The sequence below is a fragment of the Vicugna pacos genome, chromosome 15 (genome assembly GCF_048564905.1).
Source record: "Vicugna pacos chromosome 15, VicPac4, whole genome shotgun sequence".
Taxonomy (NCBI): Eukaryota; Metazoa; Chordata; class Mammalia; order Artiodactyla; family Camelidae; genus Vicugna; species Vicugna pacos.
Genome location: NC_133001.1, coordinates 39,835,043 through 39,855,119, shown reverse-complemented (window position 1 = coordinate 39,855,119; position 20,077 = coordinate 39,835,043). Strand labels below are relative to the sequence as shown.

Sequence of the window (20,077 nt, the reverse complement as noted above, 5' to 3'; positions counted from 1 at the left end):
GCCACCCAGCCCAGGCCAAAAGAAAACCCCCATCACCACATGACCTCCACAACGCCACAACGAAGTCTTTCCAGAACAAAATCCCAGCCCAGGTCGGTGAACAGGGGACCAGCCTGTCATCTCCATGGACAGATGAGTCACAGATCAAGTTAATTAAGGAAAATACAGGCAGGGAGGAAGGGGACTTGGGTTCCAGCTGGACTTTGCTACAAACTCCTGCCTCACTTTGACAAGTCCTTTGTGAGCTTTCAACACATGGACCCCACAGGTCCACCTTGTGTACACAGTGGAGGTAGGGGGAGTGGATGCTGAACACCAAAGGAGAATGGGAGATGCAGAGTGTTGTGATGGGGAAGGAGAGTCTGCCGGGAGCTGAAGGTCTGAGGGAGGAGGCAGGATTCCAGCTGGAGACAAGGAGACAGGGAAGGCATCCCAGACGGCAGGGATGGTGTGGGCGGACGCCTGGAGGCCGAATGAACGGTGAGGTTGCTCAGGACTGAGCAGTTACAGCCTAGCTCTGGCCCTGCTCTCCTCACGACAAGCTGGCCCGGCCTTCAGAGCAGCAGGAATAAAGTGGGCTGGCGCTGCAACTGCTAACAGAGCAAACGAACCAGATGTTCCCCTCCGAAACAGACTATTTTCAGCCTCAGCATTCAACTCTTAATGGTTCACCTGGGGACATCGCCAAATGAGGAAAATTCATAACAAAGCCAGCTTTTTGGAGTTTGTTCATTGGTCTCCCCTGCACTGGATAAGCAATAGGGCTTACAGCTTCAGTAAGTCACAGGCAAGTCTCTGACAGGTGGGCTCAGAATAAAGCTGGGTGAATGCGATCAATCATCTGCTCGGCGGTGACAGGGAGCTATCCACCAGGCCTTGCCCACAGCTGGATGTCCCAGATGTGGGGCTGTTGCATCCAGGCGGGGACACACTTTGAAAACAGAGATGGAGACCAAGACAGAGATGTCAGTGGCGACAAAACAAAGAAGATGTTCTCATAGTCTTTGATGAACCAGTGCCCTGGAGCTGGTTCCAGCACAGCTGTGGATCTGAGTCCCAGCTGCAATAAGAGGTACAGGAGCCAACAGGGATGCTATTACAGTGAAACATGTCGGAAGCACCAAAGAAGCTTATCCGAGCTCCTAGAAAGGGGTACTGGCAGGACAGACTAATTTGGATTTCGGGTTCAAGTGGATAGCAAGATGTATACACTGCCCGGTCAGTGGAGCTGTGCTCATGTGCTCATGTCCTGGTTTTGCCTTTAGTGACCCCAGCAAGAGATATTCAGTAAGACATTTATTCTCTGTGACTCAGTTTTCTCATCTGTTAAATGGTGGTAAGAGTAAGAACTACCTCATCCTGTGACTGGGATCAGATCAGAGTGTGAAAGTGAGACCACAGTTTTGAAAGTAGGAACTGTTTTTCAATAGTCTTTTTGTTCAGCACCTAGGATGGTGCCTGGCACACAGTAGGCCATCGAGAAGAAGTGAGCCCTGGCTTGAATGAGCTCCTCTGGTTGGTTCCACTGGCTCTCGCATGTTCCCACACCAGTAATGCTCACCAGATTTGCTCTCCCTACACAAAGGGAACCTCAGATAAGATCATTGTTCCCAGAGAGGATGCAAATGGCCTGACTGGTGGTGAACCACTGACCTGTGGTTCCGGGTTCACTTCTCTGGGTGAGGAGGGCTGACACGTGGATCACATCTATTACACCCTTTAAGAAGCAGGTTGGAGCTATTAGGCCAATACCCAAGCATCTGAAGGAAATCAGAAGTGTTTGGGGCAAAGCATCCAAGTTGCCCTGGCACTGGGTCCTTTCCAGAGAGCAGTGCCCAAGCTCAGAAGGATGAGAAGAGATGTACAGAGGTCAGCACTGTAGCTGTTTCTGGGGAACTGTGGGACTTTCTTCACCACCCAGAAGGGCAAAGTGTGTCCTGCCTAGACCTCAGTTTGTCCTTAACACCTGTCACTCCACCAACACTTGCAGCCCTCAGGTGAGCCCAGACACAGCTAAATCCTGCATCCTCTAGCTAACTCCTCAGTGTGATCCTTGGACCAGCAACATCAGCATCATCTGGGAGCTCGTTAGAAGACCTAGCTCGCAAATAATCAGACTTCAGAAGAGAGAACAGGATAAAAGAGGACACCCTGAGAAAAATAAAGGGAAACAGCTGAACAGAAAAAGGAGGCACGTCTTCAGAATGAAAGAGCTCAGTGAATTCCAGGCAAGATTAATTATAAAAAGGCATATATCTGGACATATTCTAGAGAAGTTTATGAGCCAAGGAGAGACAGGGCCTCTTATAAACTTGTAATTTAAAAGAATATGCTGCATACAAGGTCAAGAGGATAGGTTAGCATTGGATTGTTCTTCTGCAACACTGGAAGGTACAAGACAATGGAAAAAAATGTTTACAGATTCTTAAGGAAAGGGATTATGATCCAAGAATCCTAAACCCAACTAAAATATTGTTCTTATGAAAGAGCAAATGAAAAAACACTCATGTAATCTGAGAAAACTATTCAAGGAGCTACTCCTACCTAATGAGGATGAAATTAGAACAAAAATCTTAGTAAGGGAAAATGACGAGTGAAAGAAACAATAGTGAGCAATGAGATTTGAAAGTGCTTCATGAGAAACATACTTGCAACATAATGAAAATGAAATTGATAGTGAAGGGATGAGCAAAGATATAATAGGAAATGTAAGTAACAGGAAGCTGGAGTAGTAATGTGAATATCATAAACAGGAATTCAAGGCTGGGAGTATTAAATGTAACAAAGAGGGGTATTGTGTAAGCTTTATGCCAACAGCCAGAAAGCAAGAACATAAATCTTTGAGCACCAAAGAATATAGCAGGAAAAGTATGAAGCCACAACACCTGAAAACCTAAGAGGAACCCTCTAAACTATAACGTTGGGGAAGGACTTTAATTCACCTCTTTTGGAATATGACAAATTAAACAGACAAAAAAATAAGCCAAGGTAAAAGAGATAATTGCAGATAATACAATCTGCAAATCAGAAAGCTTGATTCCATATATCAAACTCAGAACCACTGGATAATACATATTCTTGTTGTATATCCATGGTACATTTATAAAAAAACTGTTCTGGACTTGTCCATAAATAAAAGTTTAATAACGTTCTAGACGTAGAGATTTTTATGAATTATATTTTCTGGTCATAATCTAATAAGTCTAAAACTTTACAAGCAAGAGATGATCCCCTATAAAACGTAATCTAGTATACCAGAAATTGACACAATATTGTGAACAGACTATACTTCAATAAAAACTTAATCAAAACTAAAAACATATTATCTTAAAAATTAATAAAAGACATTTGATATTAAAACCTATGGATAAGATCTGAGAGGAGAATTTATAGCCTCAAAAGCTTTTATTACGAACAAAAAACCCCAGAATATTAAGTGTATAGTTTCAGAAAAAAAAAACCAGCCAAGAGAAAGTAAATAGGTATTAATAAAAAAAAATCAAAATTAATTACATAGAAAACAAAATCCCAAAAGAAAAATAATATAAAGAACAATGAAAATTGAAACGTTGAGTCATTCAAAATCCAATACAACATATTTGCTGGATTCAGAAAAGCTGGATTAAGGAAAAGAGGAAAAATAAAAATATAATGTAGGGGTTGATTGATAAAGTAGATTTAACTGCAGATTAGAAGGAATTGAATAAAATTTCAGAGAATGACATAAGAAACTTTGGGTCAATAAATTTGGAACTACAGAAGAAACAGTTGGTTCTCCTGGCAAAGTATAAATTTCAAGAACTAACTCCAGAAAAAATGAGAACCAAGCAGATCAATAGCTATTGAACATGCTGGAAGAGTTAAAGAAATCACACTTAAAAAGGAAGTAGGTCCAGAAACCTTAACTATTGCCTATTTTACTTTCAAAGACCAGATAATCAATGATTAACAACCACTGTACAAATTATTTCAGGTGAAAGTATGTAAATATCAATGGGTTCATATTAAAAAGCTAGCATAACTCAATAATAAAAACAACAAACAACTGGAAACTAATTCTGCAAATGATATAGAGGCAAAAATTCTAATAAAATGTTTAGCAAATTGAATCCAACTTCAGTAAATTGATTAAAAGGATGGCAGACTAGGAAAGTATGTCACTAAAATCAAGAGGAGGCAGCATTTTGCTCTTGTCATTCCTATTCAAAATTGCAACATTCTAATTAATGCAACAAGGCAAAAGAGCAAAATAAGTTCTATAAATATCAAAAGAATAGACAAAACTATCTTTATTTGTAGATAATATCAGATGACCAAAAAAATCCAGACTCTACTAAAGAAAAAAATATTAGAACTAATAAAGGAATTTGGTAAGGTGGCTAGAGACACTTTAATACAAAATAAGGAATAGCTTTCATTTTTTCAGCAACATCTAGTTAGAAAAATCATTCACATTAGCTACAAAATTGTAAAATATTTGAGAATACATTTATCAAGAAGAGGATAGCACCAATATCAAAACATAACTATAACATTTTATTGAAGGGCATAAAACTAGTTCTGAATAAATGGAAAGATAGAGGATGTTTTTGAAAAGGAATAATTATAATAATAAAAATTAATTTTTCCAAATTAATAAATTTAATGCTGCTCCACTCTGCATCTCAGTGGCTTTCCTTTTAATTAGAAACAATGATTTATAAATTCTCACAGAAGAATAAATGTGCAAGAATTACCAAAATAAAATATTTTTGAGGAAAGAATTATGAATAATGAAGGATAACTTATCTTACCATATGTTACAATTCACTCTAAGGCTACTGTAATCAAAATAACAAGACATGGCCCAGGAATAGACAGACAAAATCTCAATGACGTCCAGGGCTCTTGATCAATGACTCTTTTTCTTTTGCTGATTGTTTCTACCATTTCTTTTTATTTACATGAAAACATTTTAACTCTCATCTTCTCTATGTGCTGTCATATCATAAGCTCAAATTCTTTTTGTGAGCTAACCAGAGTAACTAACACATGAGTGTCTCTTCCACACCTTGGGCTGCTGCACCAAGAGAACATTCAAGACAGTCACCTCCCTGTGCTCCAGACAATCCCATTTAGGGAGCATCCCAGCAGCACACTCACCCGGAAACGGAAAATCCCCGCATATTGGTATGAAAAGCTTTGGTCTGCTAGGATCCTCTGCAGATGCTGTGGGTTCTGTGTCAAGGAGCCCAGTGCTGCCAGGAACCAGCAATCTCCTGCAAAGGGATAGAAGCTGACTGGACACACCTGGAAGTTCCACTCCATGCCTTTCACAGAGTCAGCACACTTCCTTCAGAATAATGTATTTTTTTTTTTTGTCTGAGAGAGAATTGGGGAAAGGATTCATTAGTCAGTTTCAAGCAAAATAGAGAAGGAACAAGATAGTTCCAATTAAGACAGAGGTGATGGTGGTGGTTAAGGGGGTGGTGGGGGTAATGGGAGTAGGGGTGGCAATGGGGTGGCATAGTGATGGGGTGGTGGGGGTGATGATGGGGGTGATGGGGGTGATGGGAGTGGGGGTGGTGATGGGTGGCATAGTGATGGGGTGGTGGGGGTGATGATGGGGGTGATGGGGGTGATGGGAGTGGGGGTGGTGATGGGTGGCGTAGTGATGGGGTGGTGGGGGTGATGATGGGGGTGATGGGGGTGATGGGGGTGATGGGAGTGGGGGTGGTGATGGGTGGCGCAGTGATGGGGTGGTGGGGGTGGTGATGGGGTGATGGGAGTGGGGGTGGTGATGGGTGGCGCAGTGATGGGGTGGTGGGGATGGTAATGGGGGTGATGGGAGTGGGGGTGGTGATGGGTGGCGCAGTGATGGGGTGGTGGAGGTGGTGATGGGGATGATGGAGGTGATGGGAGTGGGGGTGGTGATGGGTGGCGCAGTGATGGGGTGGTGGGGGTGATGGGGGAATTGGTGATGGGCATTAGTGCTGGTGGTGGTGGTGCCATGGTGATGGTAGGGAGGTCAAGAGAGCCCCAGCCAGGCTTCAGCAGAGTTGATGGGCCAACTTGCCTTACTTTCATTTGCCAGAGGTGCCCAGAGCTAAAATTTACAGCGAATTTTGTTGTCAGCATCAGTGGCAATGGTGCCCCCTACAACTGGGGAAAACAGATTTATGTATTTCTTTGCTAATATTTGTGCCGTTCCTACCCATGTCAGGGCCACTCTAAGCCCACACAAAGGTTCTCCCTCTCTTCCTCCTTGAGAAAAACATGGCCTTGAGTTTCTCCTTAAAGGTCTCTGTGAGCCCTTTCAAGCATGCTCATCCCCTTCTCTTGAGTCTGCCCTCCTCCGCCTTCACAACTTGTCTTGAGTGCCATATCATACCAGTCCCCGCCCGTGCTGGATGCGGAAGCCACAAAGACGTCCTCAGAGAGGTCCCTTTCCAGTTAGGTGAGATCCTAAGAGGAGGTTAAGCTGGTGAGGGCATTCCCCAACCCAGAAAGCAAACCAGGTGGCCCAAGATGCCGTCATTCACCAGGTGATGTCCAGGTGCAAGGGCATAAATTGGAAACTGACATTTTGACAGTCACAAGGCTTGTTTATTTGATGTGCATTCTAATTTTTCTCACTTATATTTTTGGGACTCCATATTGGAGAGTACTCATTTTTATTCAATAAATATATTCCTGTCTATAACTAATTTCAATACATAGCTTTTTTTTATTCTATACATACTTTCTTTCCTACTTAAAATTTTTTTGGGGGGTATGTATGTATGTATGTATTTTAATGCAGGTACTAGGGATTGAACCCAGGACCTCATGCATGCTAAGTATGTGCTCTACCACTGAGCTATACCCTCCCCCTTCAATACATAGCCTTTTTTTATTTTTTGTATATGTATATTTTTATTGATGTATGACTGAAGAATTATGCTATACACCACAAATACATAGCTTTTAAAGTGACCGCATGTGAAGACAAAAACCTCATCATGCCCAAGAAATTTTCGTCTTCCATGGAGATCAAGAACTGCAGAATCTATATGCCATGTCACATGTAAAGTCGCTTAATTACAAGCATAGTAACCCAGGTAATACAGTCCAGTAATTAACCAAGATACTGTCTTGCCTACGCAGGTAAGGTAGACTGTGCACTGGGTTGGAGCAATGTTTATAATCAAGGGAAACTGACATTTTAAGGACATAGAGTCTGTTCTCAGAAGGGTGCTGTCTTATTTTGCTGTGTCTCCCAGTTCCATGTCCATATTCCCCTCCCAGGCAGTCCCGCCCCTTCATTCCTAGATTTCTTGCTCAGAGGGGTGGCCTAGCCATACCTGAAACTGCCCCGGGGCCTCCCTTCAAGGCAGGCCCTCCTCTCCCATCCATACTCCTCAGCAGCAACTTTGCCCTGTGGCTGTCTGGTGGGTGGGAAGGAGTCAAACAGACCTGGATTCAAACCCAACTCTGTTGTATATTGCTTATGAGACATTAAAGACATGATTTTATCTCTCAGAGGCCTCGTTTCCACATATATCAAATGGAGGTGTTGCAAAGTGTTAATGAAATAGCACATGCAAAGTATCTCGTACAGCCTTGCAGAAGTTCAGTAAACATTTGCTTCCCTGGGTCTCTCGTTTCTTCCCATTTTCCAGCAACTGATGTTTCTCTCTACTCAGCGCTTATATTAAACCCAGTGCCTATTTTCTTTTCTTTTTGTTTGATAATTCCTTCCCCCAAAGAGCTCTGTATATCCACTGCTGAGCCGACTTGCAGGCTGAAGGACTGGGTATGAGGAGTCCGTCCACAGCCACATGGAGAGTACCAGCCTCACCTCCTTAGAAGCTGGGCAGCACGCTGTGGGTCTAGATGGACACCCCTCTTCTCTCCTCCTTACCTGGAGGCTGACTTTGGGCAGCTTGCCTCAATCTAAGGCCAGGAAGGAAGAGGCTGAGTTCTTACCTGCCTCTCCTTGTCGGATGTCGAATCTGCTGGCACCTTCCAGGATGAAATGAGGCTCTGATTTACCCTTCAATAAATCCTTAGAAAAAAGGAGGAAAAGCCATGAGCATCTTTCATTCCTCTGTCTTCCCGTGTGGTACCCAACCCATCACTCACCTTGTCTTTGAGGGGTAGAGGTTACATCTTAAAGAGGTATTTAAAATTCAAGTTAGGAAAGCTCCCCCTCATCCTTCAGGTTTTATTGCTAACAGTAAGGCAGATGTCAAAGGGGTGTATATGTAACTGACCAGATAAGCAATAAATGCATAATCACACAGCACGAAGAGATAAGGGATCGGGATCCTTACATCAAATGATCAGCCATCCTGGTCTCAGCAGCAGTGCTTTATTAAGAATTTATAAACAATCAAAAAAGAATAGAATACATTTATTAGAGGAAACTTTCATAAGCATAGTAACACTTCTCTTGTGAAATGTCACCTCCCAGAAGTCAGCATAGACATTCTGGGCTCCAGGTTCAAGTCCAGCCAAGTGCTGTACAGGAGGCAGAATGTGCATGCCTCTGGTCTTGGCCCATCCCCAGCTAGTGCACAGACTGATTCTAGAAGACCTGAGCTCAGGCAGCCTCTAGGTGTTCCCGCTCCCCGGAGCCCATACGATTATCTTCAGCATCTTCCCTGGGAAGTCCTTCCTGGATTTCCATTTGCGTATGAATCTGTATAATTTGGTCATTGTTCCTGTGTCGTTTCTTTTCACATTGACAAATACATGCTCCGAAAACAGGGCTGCAAAGTAGAAATGGATTCTTCTGCTCAACAGCCACGAACACATGGAGTTCTGTGCCTCGTGAGATCTGCCAGCCCTCTCCTCTTTCGTCAACTGCCGGTTTCCTGGTGGAGCCGCCAAGGGGCAAACAAAGGTGTGCATGTCTGCAAACATGTCAGTCCGCCCACCCCACCAGACCTCCTTCCACCACCTTCTCTGTAAGTAACCGGCTCTCTCTGATGGCCAGGAGCGGGGTGCTCAGGTCCAGGCCCTCGGGTTGGCTCTCAGGTCTGGCTGACCCTCTGCTGTGCCCTTGGCTATGCAGAACTTGAGTCTTTCCCATCACAAACAGGAAGGATAGTACTCCCCGCAGGGCCGTGGATAGAGTGACTCTCCCAGTGTCAACACAACGCGGGGCACTGCAGTGGCTCTAGCTGTCCCCTCCCCTTCTACTGGAAAAGGGAACTCAAGGCCAGCTGAAGATCCTCCAAGCACAGAAATTAGCAATGAGGGTAAAGGCCATCGTGTTTGGGAAAGGGATCGAAGACAATGTGGCTCAGCTCTCTTGACCCAGTCAAGGCCGCAGCTTCACCTTCTGCTCTCAGTTGACCCCTGATGATGGGCAGAAGAGGGGCAGGTGGGCTGAGAGTCAGCTCCGATGGGCCTAGTGTGGACTCCTGCTCTGCGTTTCACCCTAGGTGACCTTGAGTAACTTCCTTTATTTTGCTGAGCCTCAGTTTCTTCATGTGTAAAATGGGAGATTCAAATGAGAAAGCCACCAGGGCCATTTCCAAAACCTTATTAACCACTGTTAACCAAACCTCGCTGAGGACTAGATGCTTCATTGACCATTTTCCCCAGACAGACTTGCAAAGCACGAGTCTCTGCATATTACAAATGAGGAAGGATGTGAAATACTTAGCATGGTGTCCTTCACGGTACCTGTTCAATAAATATTGATTCCCTTCTTTGGTAATATTTGTGAAATTAAAAAGACCATTCTCATAGATAAATCTAGTGCCTCAAATGCATTCATTATTAAACGAGAGAGAATAAAAACATGAATTAAGTAGTCCACTTATAGATAGTAGCGGAAGGAAGTGATAAAGAGAACAACTGGTGAATTACAAAAGAGAAAAACAGCAAGACCAGGAAAGCAAATATGTTATACTTGGGGAGAAGGTTTACTTAGGCCCAGTCTTTGGCTAATATGGTAGAGAAATCCAAATAAAATTAGAAATAGAAAGGAGGTTTTAGCAATATAAAAAGATGATGTAAAATATGATGCTAATCAATTTAAACATACTGATGATTTTCTGACAAAAATGAACATGCCCAAAATGATCCAAGTTGCTAAATAACTTGAAAATCAATAATCTTGGAATAGTATTTTTAAATGATCAAAGGATACCTCCCTAATATCCCTGTCAAGGCGTCTAAGTACACATGATTTTCTTATTGAGGTCTCCCAAACTTTCAGGGAATAAACAATTCCTGTGTCACTTAGTTTCAGTGTTTAAAAAGGAAAAAAAAAATCCTGCTACCATTAAGAAGTCAGCACAGCCTGAATGCCCAGCCTGAGAGAGAGAAAACACACACACACACACACACAAACACACACACACATATCATACTGAAATAAATACCCAGCAAATGAATCAATAATCAATTTATACAACCAACCATCAAGAAAGGTTTGCCATAGAAATGCAGGATGCCATGATGGCTTCCTATCAGGATACCTAATTATATAAAACGGCATTTACATGGGCAAAAGGAGAAAACTGACATCTTTCCAATAAATGTCACGAAGACGTTTGATAAATGCAAAACAACTTTCTCTGATTTACCCGAAATAATAAAATTGAAAATTAAAAAAACCCCAAATTTTTGCTAATTGGGAACAGAAGGATACTTCAATGCTATGAAAATTAAATGGCAATTATTTCACATCAAAAGTCAACCATCAACATCCAGTTCATGGGCAAACACTGGAATTGTGTGCGTCAAAGTTGGGCACAGAACTAGCATTTTTGTGTCCTGTCCTGAGCTGCCTATTCCTTCCTCACCCTGGGCTTTAGAGGGGTCCTGATGAGCCAGAAAGACCAAAGGGAGGACGAGACAGAATTTATACCCAGAAGCATCTCAGTCTGCCAGGCTGACTTTCCAAGACCAGGCGCACAGAGAAAATAGGTCATGATGTTTGGGAAGATCAAATACCCTGGCTCTGGGCAGGTCCCCTGTCACTCGGTGGGCTGGGCACACCAAGGCAGTGAGTGATTGTGATAAGACTGGCAGTGGGCAGAGTCCCCACCCTGGGTGACTCAGATCACCCAGGGTTTCGCAGACATGGAGACTGCTGGATGCTGCCTCCCGTGACTTGGATTGGGTAGGTCAGCTGGAGGGACAGTTTCAGGAGTCACACAGCTCCTGGGGTGATTCTGACGCCCAGCCAGGGCAAAGTGCAGGTTCAGAGAGGTTGAGTGATCTATCCTTGGTCCCATAGGAAGCAGGCTATCAATCAGGCACTCCACCCCACCCCATAGTGCCTTCCCCGTGGACCACACCAGCAGACTTCATTGTTATCTGATTCTGGGGGATGGGCTGGCCCTTTGACGTCTCTGCCACATCATTTGCACAGCAAGAAGCTGTGATGTTCATTTTATGTGTCAACTCGACTGGCTCAGGGGTTCCCAGCTATTTGGCTACACGTTATTTCTAAGTGTGTCTGAAGACTGTTTCCAGATGAAAAGAGCACTTGAATCAGTGGACTCAGTACAGCAGACTGTCTTCCCCAACATCAATAAGCATCATCCAGTCTACTGAGGGCTTGAATAGAACAAAAGGGAGGGGAAGGGAGGATTCACTCCTTCTCTGCTGACTACTCAGCTAGGACACTGGGGCTCTCCCTCCCTGGGACTGCGAATTACATCATCAGCCCCCTGGTTCTAAGGCCTTCCCACTCAGACTAAACTTGGCCATCCATTTTCCTGGGTCTCCAGCTTGCAGATAGCAGATTGTGGGACTTTCCAGCCTCCATAATCACGTGTGCCAATTCCTTATAATAAATCTATCAATAAGATAGATTTATATGGTTCCTATTGGTTATATCCTATAGGAGATCTGCACCTCTCCCTCTCCCCCCTCCCCACCCACACCCATCCCTATATCTGAAGTGGTACCCAACCAGGCACTCTCCTACAATCATCTCTGGAGGTGTCTCTTCTAACGTGACATCATTTCGTATGTTTTGGACAGTGATTTCTGCATTCTTTCCAAAGGCTCCTCAGGCCCCTTCGCCGGATGGTGTGCTGCTCTTGGATGAGGAAACACCAGGTTTAGTGTCTTGGCGTTGAGACACGGGCCCTTTCAGAGGGTGGCCAGAGTTCAGGCTGGGCCAGATGGCAGCGTCACTCCCTTTTCTATTTTTGCTCGAGAGCTTTGCTTTATTGGAATCAAAGTTCTTTGGCTCAATGGCAATTAGCTGTTGGCATATTCTCTTTCTGTCACCTTCTGTTACCTGTTGCCTTCACAACCTAATTCACAGCACCACTTTGTTAACCCCCTCCTTTCCAGAATAACTCATTTTAGTCCCAAGGTGAATCATTTCCAGTAAATGGTCCTTTCGGAAACTTGGCTCTGGCTACTTGGAAGATGAACATTGTTGCCTGGGTAGGCAACGCATCATTCCAGGATGGCCACAGGCCAGAATCCACAGTGGGGCTGGATACTGAGCCCTGAGCACCCATCTGACAGCATGTTTTGGGCCCACGGCCCACTCTTCAGTTGAGCAGTGCAATGTTTTTCACTAAACAATAGGGACAAAGATGAAATTTCAATCTCTCAGTCTGACACATTGGTGACTCTGCCATAAAGATCTACACTTACAATTCTGTGCTCTCCAATATGGTAGCCACAAGCCATATTGGCTACTTACATTGAAACTTAATTAAATGAAAACTTCAATACTTCAGTTAACATTAGCCACATTTCAGTCGCTCAATACCAGCATGTGACTAGTGGCTACTGTGTCGAATAGGGCGGAAAGAACTTTTCCATCATTGCAGAATGTTCTACTGGACAGTGTTGATCTACTAAATGAGGTTAATAAGATTATCTATCTCATAGGCCTGTTTCGGTAATTAAATAAAATGTTGTACATAAAATGCTTTGACTTGTAAAAGCATATGTATATGCTTGATAAATGGAATGTATTATTTTTATCCATGAAATAAAATTTTTAGAAGAAAGTCACTTGAAGTATCAAATTTAGTTCAGGGAAATATGATATAAAGTCTCCACATGTAAGTGTCATTCTCAGCACCATGTCTTGCTGAGACTGGGGGTTGTAGGAGGCACTGAGGTTGCCAAGGAGTTGGGTCCTGTCAGTGCCATTTGCTCCATGAACAATTACAGTCGCCTGATTGCCTACTGGTCGGGGGAGTGTAGGGTGTGGGGAGTGGGTTAGAAATTCCTTAAACCCAGAAAAGCTGAAGGAGCTTCTGCAGCAGCAATGAATCGTTGGAGGGAGGGAGGGAAGGAAGAAGGAAGAGGGAGGTAAGAGGGGAGAAAGAGAGAGAGAGAGAAAAATAGAGAGGGAGGGAGGGAGGGAGAGGGAGAGAGAAGGCGAACTATGGGACATGAGACGACTTCTCCTCTTCATGAGGTACAGACAGTGGAGCCTAGTTCCACACCCCTGACTGCTGCCCCAGGACGAGCCTGGGTGAGGACTCAAGGCAGAGTGACATCCATGATGGTTTGACAGCTGCCTTGTGTATGAAGCTTCCACATTGTCTAGAAAAGCCTAGAAGGTGGAGACGGTCTGAGGATCTTGATGCCACCTCAGACATTATATAATTGAAGCCTAAGGAATGCCCATTGGAACCTCCAGACAGGCACTGAGCAAGCTTTAGACTGGGAGGCAACCTTCTAGAAGCAGGGATAGGCAGCAGGACATGAGGAGAAAATCACGATGCACACTCCCTGCCAGGCTGGCCCTGGCCCCCCAGATGGCTTCTTCTGACCCACATTTCTCCCTGAAAGTGTTTGCTGAACTTGCCTGAGGCCTGAAGCTGAGATGACTGGGCTGTGAGGGTCCAAAGAGTCCCAGGGGACAGCCCTGTGGCTGCTACCCTGCGCCACCCCTCCCACACTGATCATGGTAACAGTAGCGAGTGTTTAGCAAGTGTTCACAGTGTGCTAGACCATGTTCTAAGTATCGTCTTCATTTAGTCCCTAAAATAATCATGTGAGGTACTGGTACCATTTTTATCTTCATTCTTTTCACATAAAAAAATGGAAAGAAGGGCAGAACCAAGACGGAGATTGATTCCTGCTTATCCAGATGAGGCAGCAGATTCTACTAGGGCACAAAATATTATTAGCAGCAAGCAGGAGCCTCAAATACATTATGAGCTTATGATGAAGCCTTGTTGGAGGCAATACAGTGTGATGTTAGGAGTACAAGTCTCAGAGCCAGACTCCAGGGTTCAAATCACAGCTCTAACACTTTGGGCAGCTCATTTAACTCTTTGTTTCTGTTTCTCATCTCTACAACGGGGCTAATAATTGTACCTCCTCCTAGAGTTACAGTGAGGATTCAGTGACTCAAAGCATCTGAAGCCAGGCCTGCCATGTGGTCGGCACAACGTAAGTACAGGCCACAACGGGCAGGATTTGGCCATGCTGGTGGGGGTGCCTCTTCCAAGGCTCTTTACAGTCACATCTGTGTGCTGTGGCAGTCAAAGACATCACCATGTTGAAGGGATGAGCACACTGGCCTTTTTTCCTACCATCTTACTAGGAATACAGGTCAACCCAAGAATTCTCTATTCCATATATGGAGCTTGAAACCCATGTCAGGCACCGTGGATAGAGTCATTCATTCATTCATTCACTCACTATTCATTCCTCAAAATCCCAGCGAGTCCTGTTGGGGACACACAATCCTACCTGAGGAAAAGGACAGCATGTGAAGTCAGAAATTTTAGTTTAAATCCCAGACCTTCCCCTCACTCTCTGTGTCACATTGCGCAAGTCACATTAGCTGTCTGAACCTGTTCTCTTATACAACTGGAAAAGAACAAAGGAGACAAAGTAAGGAAAGACATGAGAAGCCCTGGAAAAACTATACAAGTGTTAAGTGCTGCCAGTTGTGATGAGGGGCACAAGAAAAATGACACACCCACATACACATTTTAGAAGCAGTGCTGGAATGAAGAGTGACCCCCTGTAAGTCATGACGCGTAAGCTCCTGGAAGAGAAGAAGAATGGTAGTAAAACATATTTGGCCCCTGGTGGCCTCTATTTTGGGCTCCTGGCATGACTCTGTGTGAGTCGTTTTATTTCTGTTTGCCTCAGTTTCTCCTTGGCCCCAAAAGACATCACAGTGGAGACATTGCTGGAATTAGATAACAAAGAGCTCTCAACTCTTTCTAAATAAAAATGTTATAAATTCTTCAACACTATAAATACGGTCTCACGTCTATTGCTCAGTACCTTGTGAAAAAAAAAACATTCTAAAAGAATCTCATCTGAAAATAACAAAGGGAGAAAAATATAATCCCTCCAAGCTTTAAATAGAGTTCTCTGCTCAGCACTCCTCAGGAGTGAAGGCCAGAAGAAGGAAGTCACTGCTGGGGACTTATTGCCTCTGGCTGGTAAGATGGGTTCTAGAAGCTTGAAGCACCTCCATCTTAACTTTAAGCAGCAATTTAAGCTCTACCTGACCCCTAGTAACCCTCTCCTTTCCCAAAGCTACAAATAGGTCCTGAGTTAGGACAAGAGTTGGTGCCTTCAGGGTTCAGGTCTTGTTCTACATCATCAGAAAGTAACTATTCTGCATAACCTAACCTGCCTTTACTGAATGTGCTCCGCAGAGCACTTGGAATTTAATCAGCATTTAGTAATGGCTGCTGATATCGTTAGCTTACTAGACATTATATTCCTTCCTCCTGTTCCAGCTTCTGCTGGCTGCTTTTGGAAGGGTGAAGAGGAGGTTTGAGCATCAGGGCTCTCAAAGTGGCCCTCACCCGGGCTCTTTGCATCCAAAAGACCTGATGAGATTATGAGAATGTTAAGGGGGCTAAGAAATTTCCCATGGAGCTTCATGCCCTAAAGTTGAGATAGTTCTAGGAGAACCAACAGGGTTCACCTGCTGCAAGGTGGAGTTGGTGGTCATCTGCCAGGGTAGGGGGGTCCCTGGGGGTGGGGCTTGAACATTGCTCTGGAATACCTTCCCTAATTTTACAGCTGATGTCTAAAATTCCTTTATAGGTGACCAAGCCTCTACAAGATACAAAATACAAATATAAATGAGACAGGAAAGGCAATTGTTTAAATTCATCCTATCATGTAAGTGACTGACATGTTATCTTTCCTTTGAATAAATTCTAACAGGGAAAGAAAAAAGACAGAGATAGTTATACCTGAAGACAATGTAGGATGATGAAGACTGACTGACAGAGGGGCTCATTTATGGAGACTGAAGAGACCCCATGGCTACTACAATCTTCATACCCATGGTTTCCTATATTTCATATGGGAATACTGAGGCGTGTAATCTAGTGACATGTTGTGTTAGAACTGGGTTACAGCCCAAGTTCTGGTACAGGGTCTTTCCATCCCACTGTGGATACAGCACTGCAGCTGAGGGACCAGATGAGTTTCAGTCTCCTTCCAATTTGGTTTGGGCCATCCCTGAAAACCAGGTCTCAGGCCCATCCTCTCAGTGGGAGGTACCATGGGATGCAACTCAGAGGGCCCAGGAGCTGGATGTGTTCCTGGCAGAGGAGGGGTGGCAGGCTTACTCACCTTTGGCCGCATCCAGGTCAGGTTGGAGAGGTTTCTTCCCTTGAGCAGAGGTAGACCTATGGAATAAGTCTCGGCAGGGAACGTCTCATCCTCAAACAGCAGGCCTCTCTTTAGGCAATGATCCCGCAAGGAGTAAAAGTTCTGTTCCTTGAACCTGATGATGGGGGTCTTGGCTAGAAGCTCCTGGTTATATGCCATGACTCTTATTTAGACGAGGTATAAGGTCTTTCCCTTTGGGTTAGAAAAAGAGATACTTTTAAGGATGAGCCATCAGTCCTTTGTATCATTGAATGTGAGCCCTAGAAGGGTACTCAAATGTCCCCTACCTCTTCAAGTGAGGAGACTGAGACCCAGATCAGTGCTACCCCTGGTGACGCAGCCAGCTGGCAGGCGATCCCAGACTAGAACTGAAGCATCCTTCCTCCTAGTTAGTTTTCAATCTGCTGTGCCAAACAGCTTCGCAGTACACTCTTACACACACAAGAGACTATGGGGGGGGGACTTGTACATTAATGAACATTTATTGAACACTGACCTTGTGCCAGGCACTCTTCTGAATGCTGGCAATACAAAGATAAATATGACATGGTCTTTATCCCCTGGGGGCTCATTATCAAGTGGGAAAAATAGATTACACATTTCAACAACTAGTTATCATTCAACTGGAACTGTGTAATTAAAAATGCGTACAAAGTACTATGGATATAAAGAGGAGGAGCTAGGAGCTGCCAAGGAGGGTCTGGGATGACTCTCCCACTAGCAGTGACATTGGAAGTGGCCTTGAAGGAAGAAGAATTTGCCAGGTGGAGAACTGGCAGGGAAGACTTAAAAAAAAAAGTCCCTCCAGGTACCTGAGTACATGGAGGGTCAGGATTTGGATAAGAAGGGTCGTGAGTATTAGAGGGAATGGGAGGGGCTGTGGGGTGGGGGTTAGGGATGGGGAGTGTTGGCAGAGATGGCCAGGAAGGCAGGTTGGAAGGCTGGATTGTTTTATACCCTGCAAGCACTGCAGGACTGTTGAAGAGGTGGTCATGATCAGATCTGTGTACAGGGTGGGGCCAGCTGGAGGCTACATGGTGGGTATGGGTAGGGACTGAGACAGGGAAGAGGCTGACAGGCTGCTGCATTTGTCCGTGGGAGAGATACTGTTAGAGCATTGGTAGTGAAGATGGTGGAGAGACAGATTCCAGAGTCATTTTACCAGTAGAACCAGTAGGTGACACAAAAGACCCCAAGGTCCATATGTCCTATCCTTACCCACCTCACAGTGAAAAAGGAACCAGGTAATGATGAAGAACTAGAGAGGAACGTAAGTGGACAGCTCATAAAGAAAGAATAGGCACTTACAATCAAGATCTTGGATAACAAAAAATATGCAACTTACAAAGTAACTTCTAATTTTCTTACAGCTAACATGTAATAATAGTATGTTGCAAATTATTCAGAAAACACACATTCATAGGCAGAATAGCACCATTGGAAGTATCACTGCACATGCATATTTGGAGGGAATTATGCATACAATTGTCTAGCAGATGAGGTAAGGATAACCTCTATTTGAATTATTAGGTTGAACCATATGAAACTGCCATTTTTAAACACCAAAAATAGTTCAATATAGTCAGTTTCATATGGTTTAACCTAAGGTAAAAATAGTTGAATAGAGGTCATTTTTTTGGGGTTTAATCTAATATGATACATGCATTTTTTAAATCCGGTTCTTGGAAAATAATAGGTGAAAATATGTCAATATACCTCATTAAGAGGAGAGTTCACAATAAATCAGACAGTCGTTCAGCTGAAAAAATAGTAAGATATCGCTCAAGAACAAGAAGACAGCAACACAAACCGAGGCAGTGCCACGTGATGAGGCAGAGGTGGGGGAACTGTGGGCCTACCAACTCCACACAAGCTTAGGGACAGCAGAACCAACATAGCACTGCCAAGCCACCGACCTCTCAGCCAAACACTGGACTAGCGCGTGAGACAGCCTCCAGCAGGGGGCTTATTCTAGGTTAGGAGAACGAGGCTGCGGCCACGCTGAAGAACACAACTACAGGACTTTTATTAAGCAGCCCTTAACTGTGGGTAAAAATGACTCTGAAGAATTTGGCTTGACTGCTCCCGCTCCAGCAGAATCTTGCAAAGGCCTTGCATTTGAGGATCGGGTCCCAGCTCACCTGCAGGGCCCTCATTGCCTACTACTGGGCAGTGGACGGGCCAACTTTAGGAACCCCTCTTCTAAGACTCACTTTCCTCGTTTGTGAAATGGAGATGACATTAACATGCATGTTGTAGAGCTGTTGTAAGGCTCGGACGAAGCCATGCTTGTTGAATACTCAGCACGGGGACTAGTAAACAGAAAGTGGTCAATGGACAGTAGTTATTAGCATAGTTATTATTGTCATTTTGGCCGTGAAAGGACTGCGCCGAAGCCCCACACCCTCTAAAAGGAGTTCTTGCTTTAATGAACAACAGGCAAGGCTCAGAGTGGGTGAGGGCCAGGGGTGGGACATCAGATCCGTGCCCTCTGCCCTACTACTGCTCTGCATCCCTCAGCTGAGAGCCCGGGAGGGCAGGGGAAGGCTCTGGGGGACAGGCAGCAGGCCTGGGTGCCCACTGCTGGGGGAGCTGGTCTGCTGGTCTGCTGCTCTGGGAGGGAGGAGAACTTTGACCGGGAAAAGAAGGCAGGCTGGAAGGGGAGCCTCTTCTACATGCACAGACCTCACACCTACCAGGATCACCTTCCTGCTCACCGAATTGCTTATGGCTTTGCCAGGGAACAGCCTGTAGACTCAGTCTCTCAGGCTGCAAGGGTGTAAAGAACTGACAACATTTCACCGGTGTGTGCAGTAGAAGAGGCCAACCAATTTCCCTGCCTGTCACTTTGGGAAGGGCTCTTTGGCTTATTTCTTTTCTTCTCTATTCTACTTGCCTCACTTTGCAAGATCAACAAAGGCAGGAAAAAAGGCTCAGCTGTTTTGCTAAAGAAATGAAGACGGTCTACCTGGTATTCAGGATAAAAGTCAGTCTTGCTGCTGGGGTATCTTTTGGGTCTAGCGAGAAAAATGGCACAGCAGAGGCCAGAAAAATGAGAAAAAGAGTTGCTACCAAGTTCCTTTTCTAAATTGAAGTATAGTTGATTTACAATATTATGTTAGATTCAGGTATACAGTAAAATGATTCAGTTTTATATATATATATATATATATATATACACATATATACATATATATTTCAGATATATATATATATATATTTCAGATTCTTTTCCATTATAGATTATTATAAAATATTGAATATAGTTCCTGTGCTATACAGTAAATCCTTGTTGCTTATCTATTTTATGCATAGTAGTTTGTATCTATTAATTCCATACTCCTAATTTATCCCTCCCCACACTCTTTCCCCTCTGGTAACCATAAATTTGTTTTCTATGTCTGTGAGTCTATTTCTGTTCTGTATATAGATTCATTTGTAGATTCTACATATAAGTGATATAATATTTGTCTTTCTCTGTCTGACTTACTTTACAGTATGATCATCTCTAGCT

At 44.1% G+C, this 20,077-nt stretch overlaps 1 protein-coding gene across 1 annotated transcript in view; it reads right to left on the bottom strand.

Annotated features, from left to right (window-relative positions):
- The window catches only part of CAPN13 (calpain 13), a 131,678-nt gene that overhangs the window by 42,969 nt on the left and 68,632 nt on the right, over positions 1-20,077 (bottom strand). Inside the window, exons 4-6 of the mRNA XM_072937958.1 lie at positions 16,525-16,755; positions 7,948-8,026; positions 5,143-5,258 (exon numbers count right to left, since the gene is read on the bottom strand). Coding sequence (XP_072794059.1) covers positions 5,143-5,258; positions 7,948-8,026; positions 16,525-16,722 — 393 coding nt within the window. The 5' untranslated portion in view covers positions 16,723-16,755. The remainder of the gene's footprint in view (positions 1-5,142; positions 5,259-7,947; positions 8,027-16,524; positions 16,756-20,077) is intronic.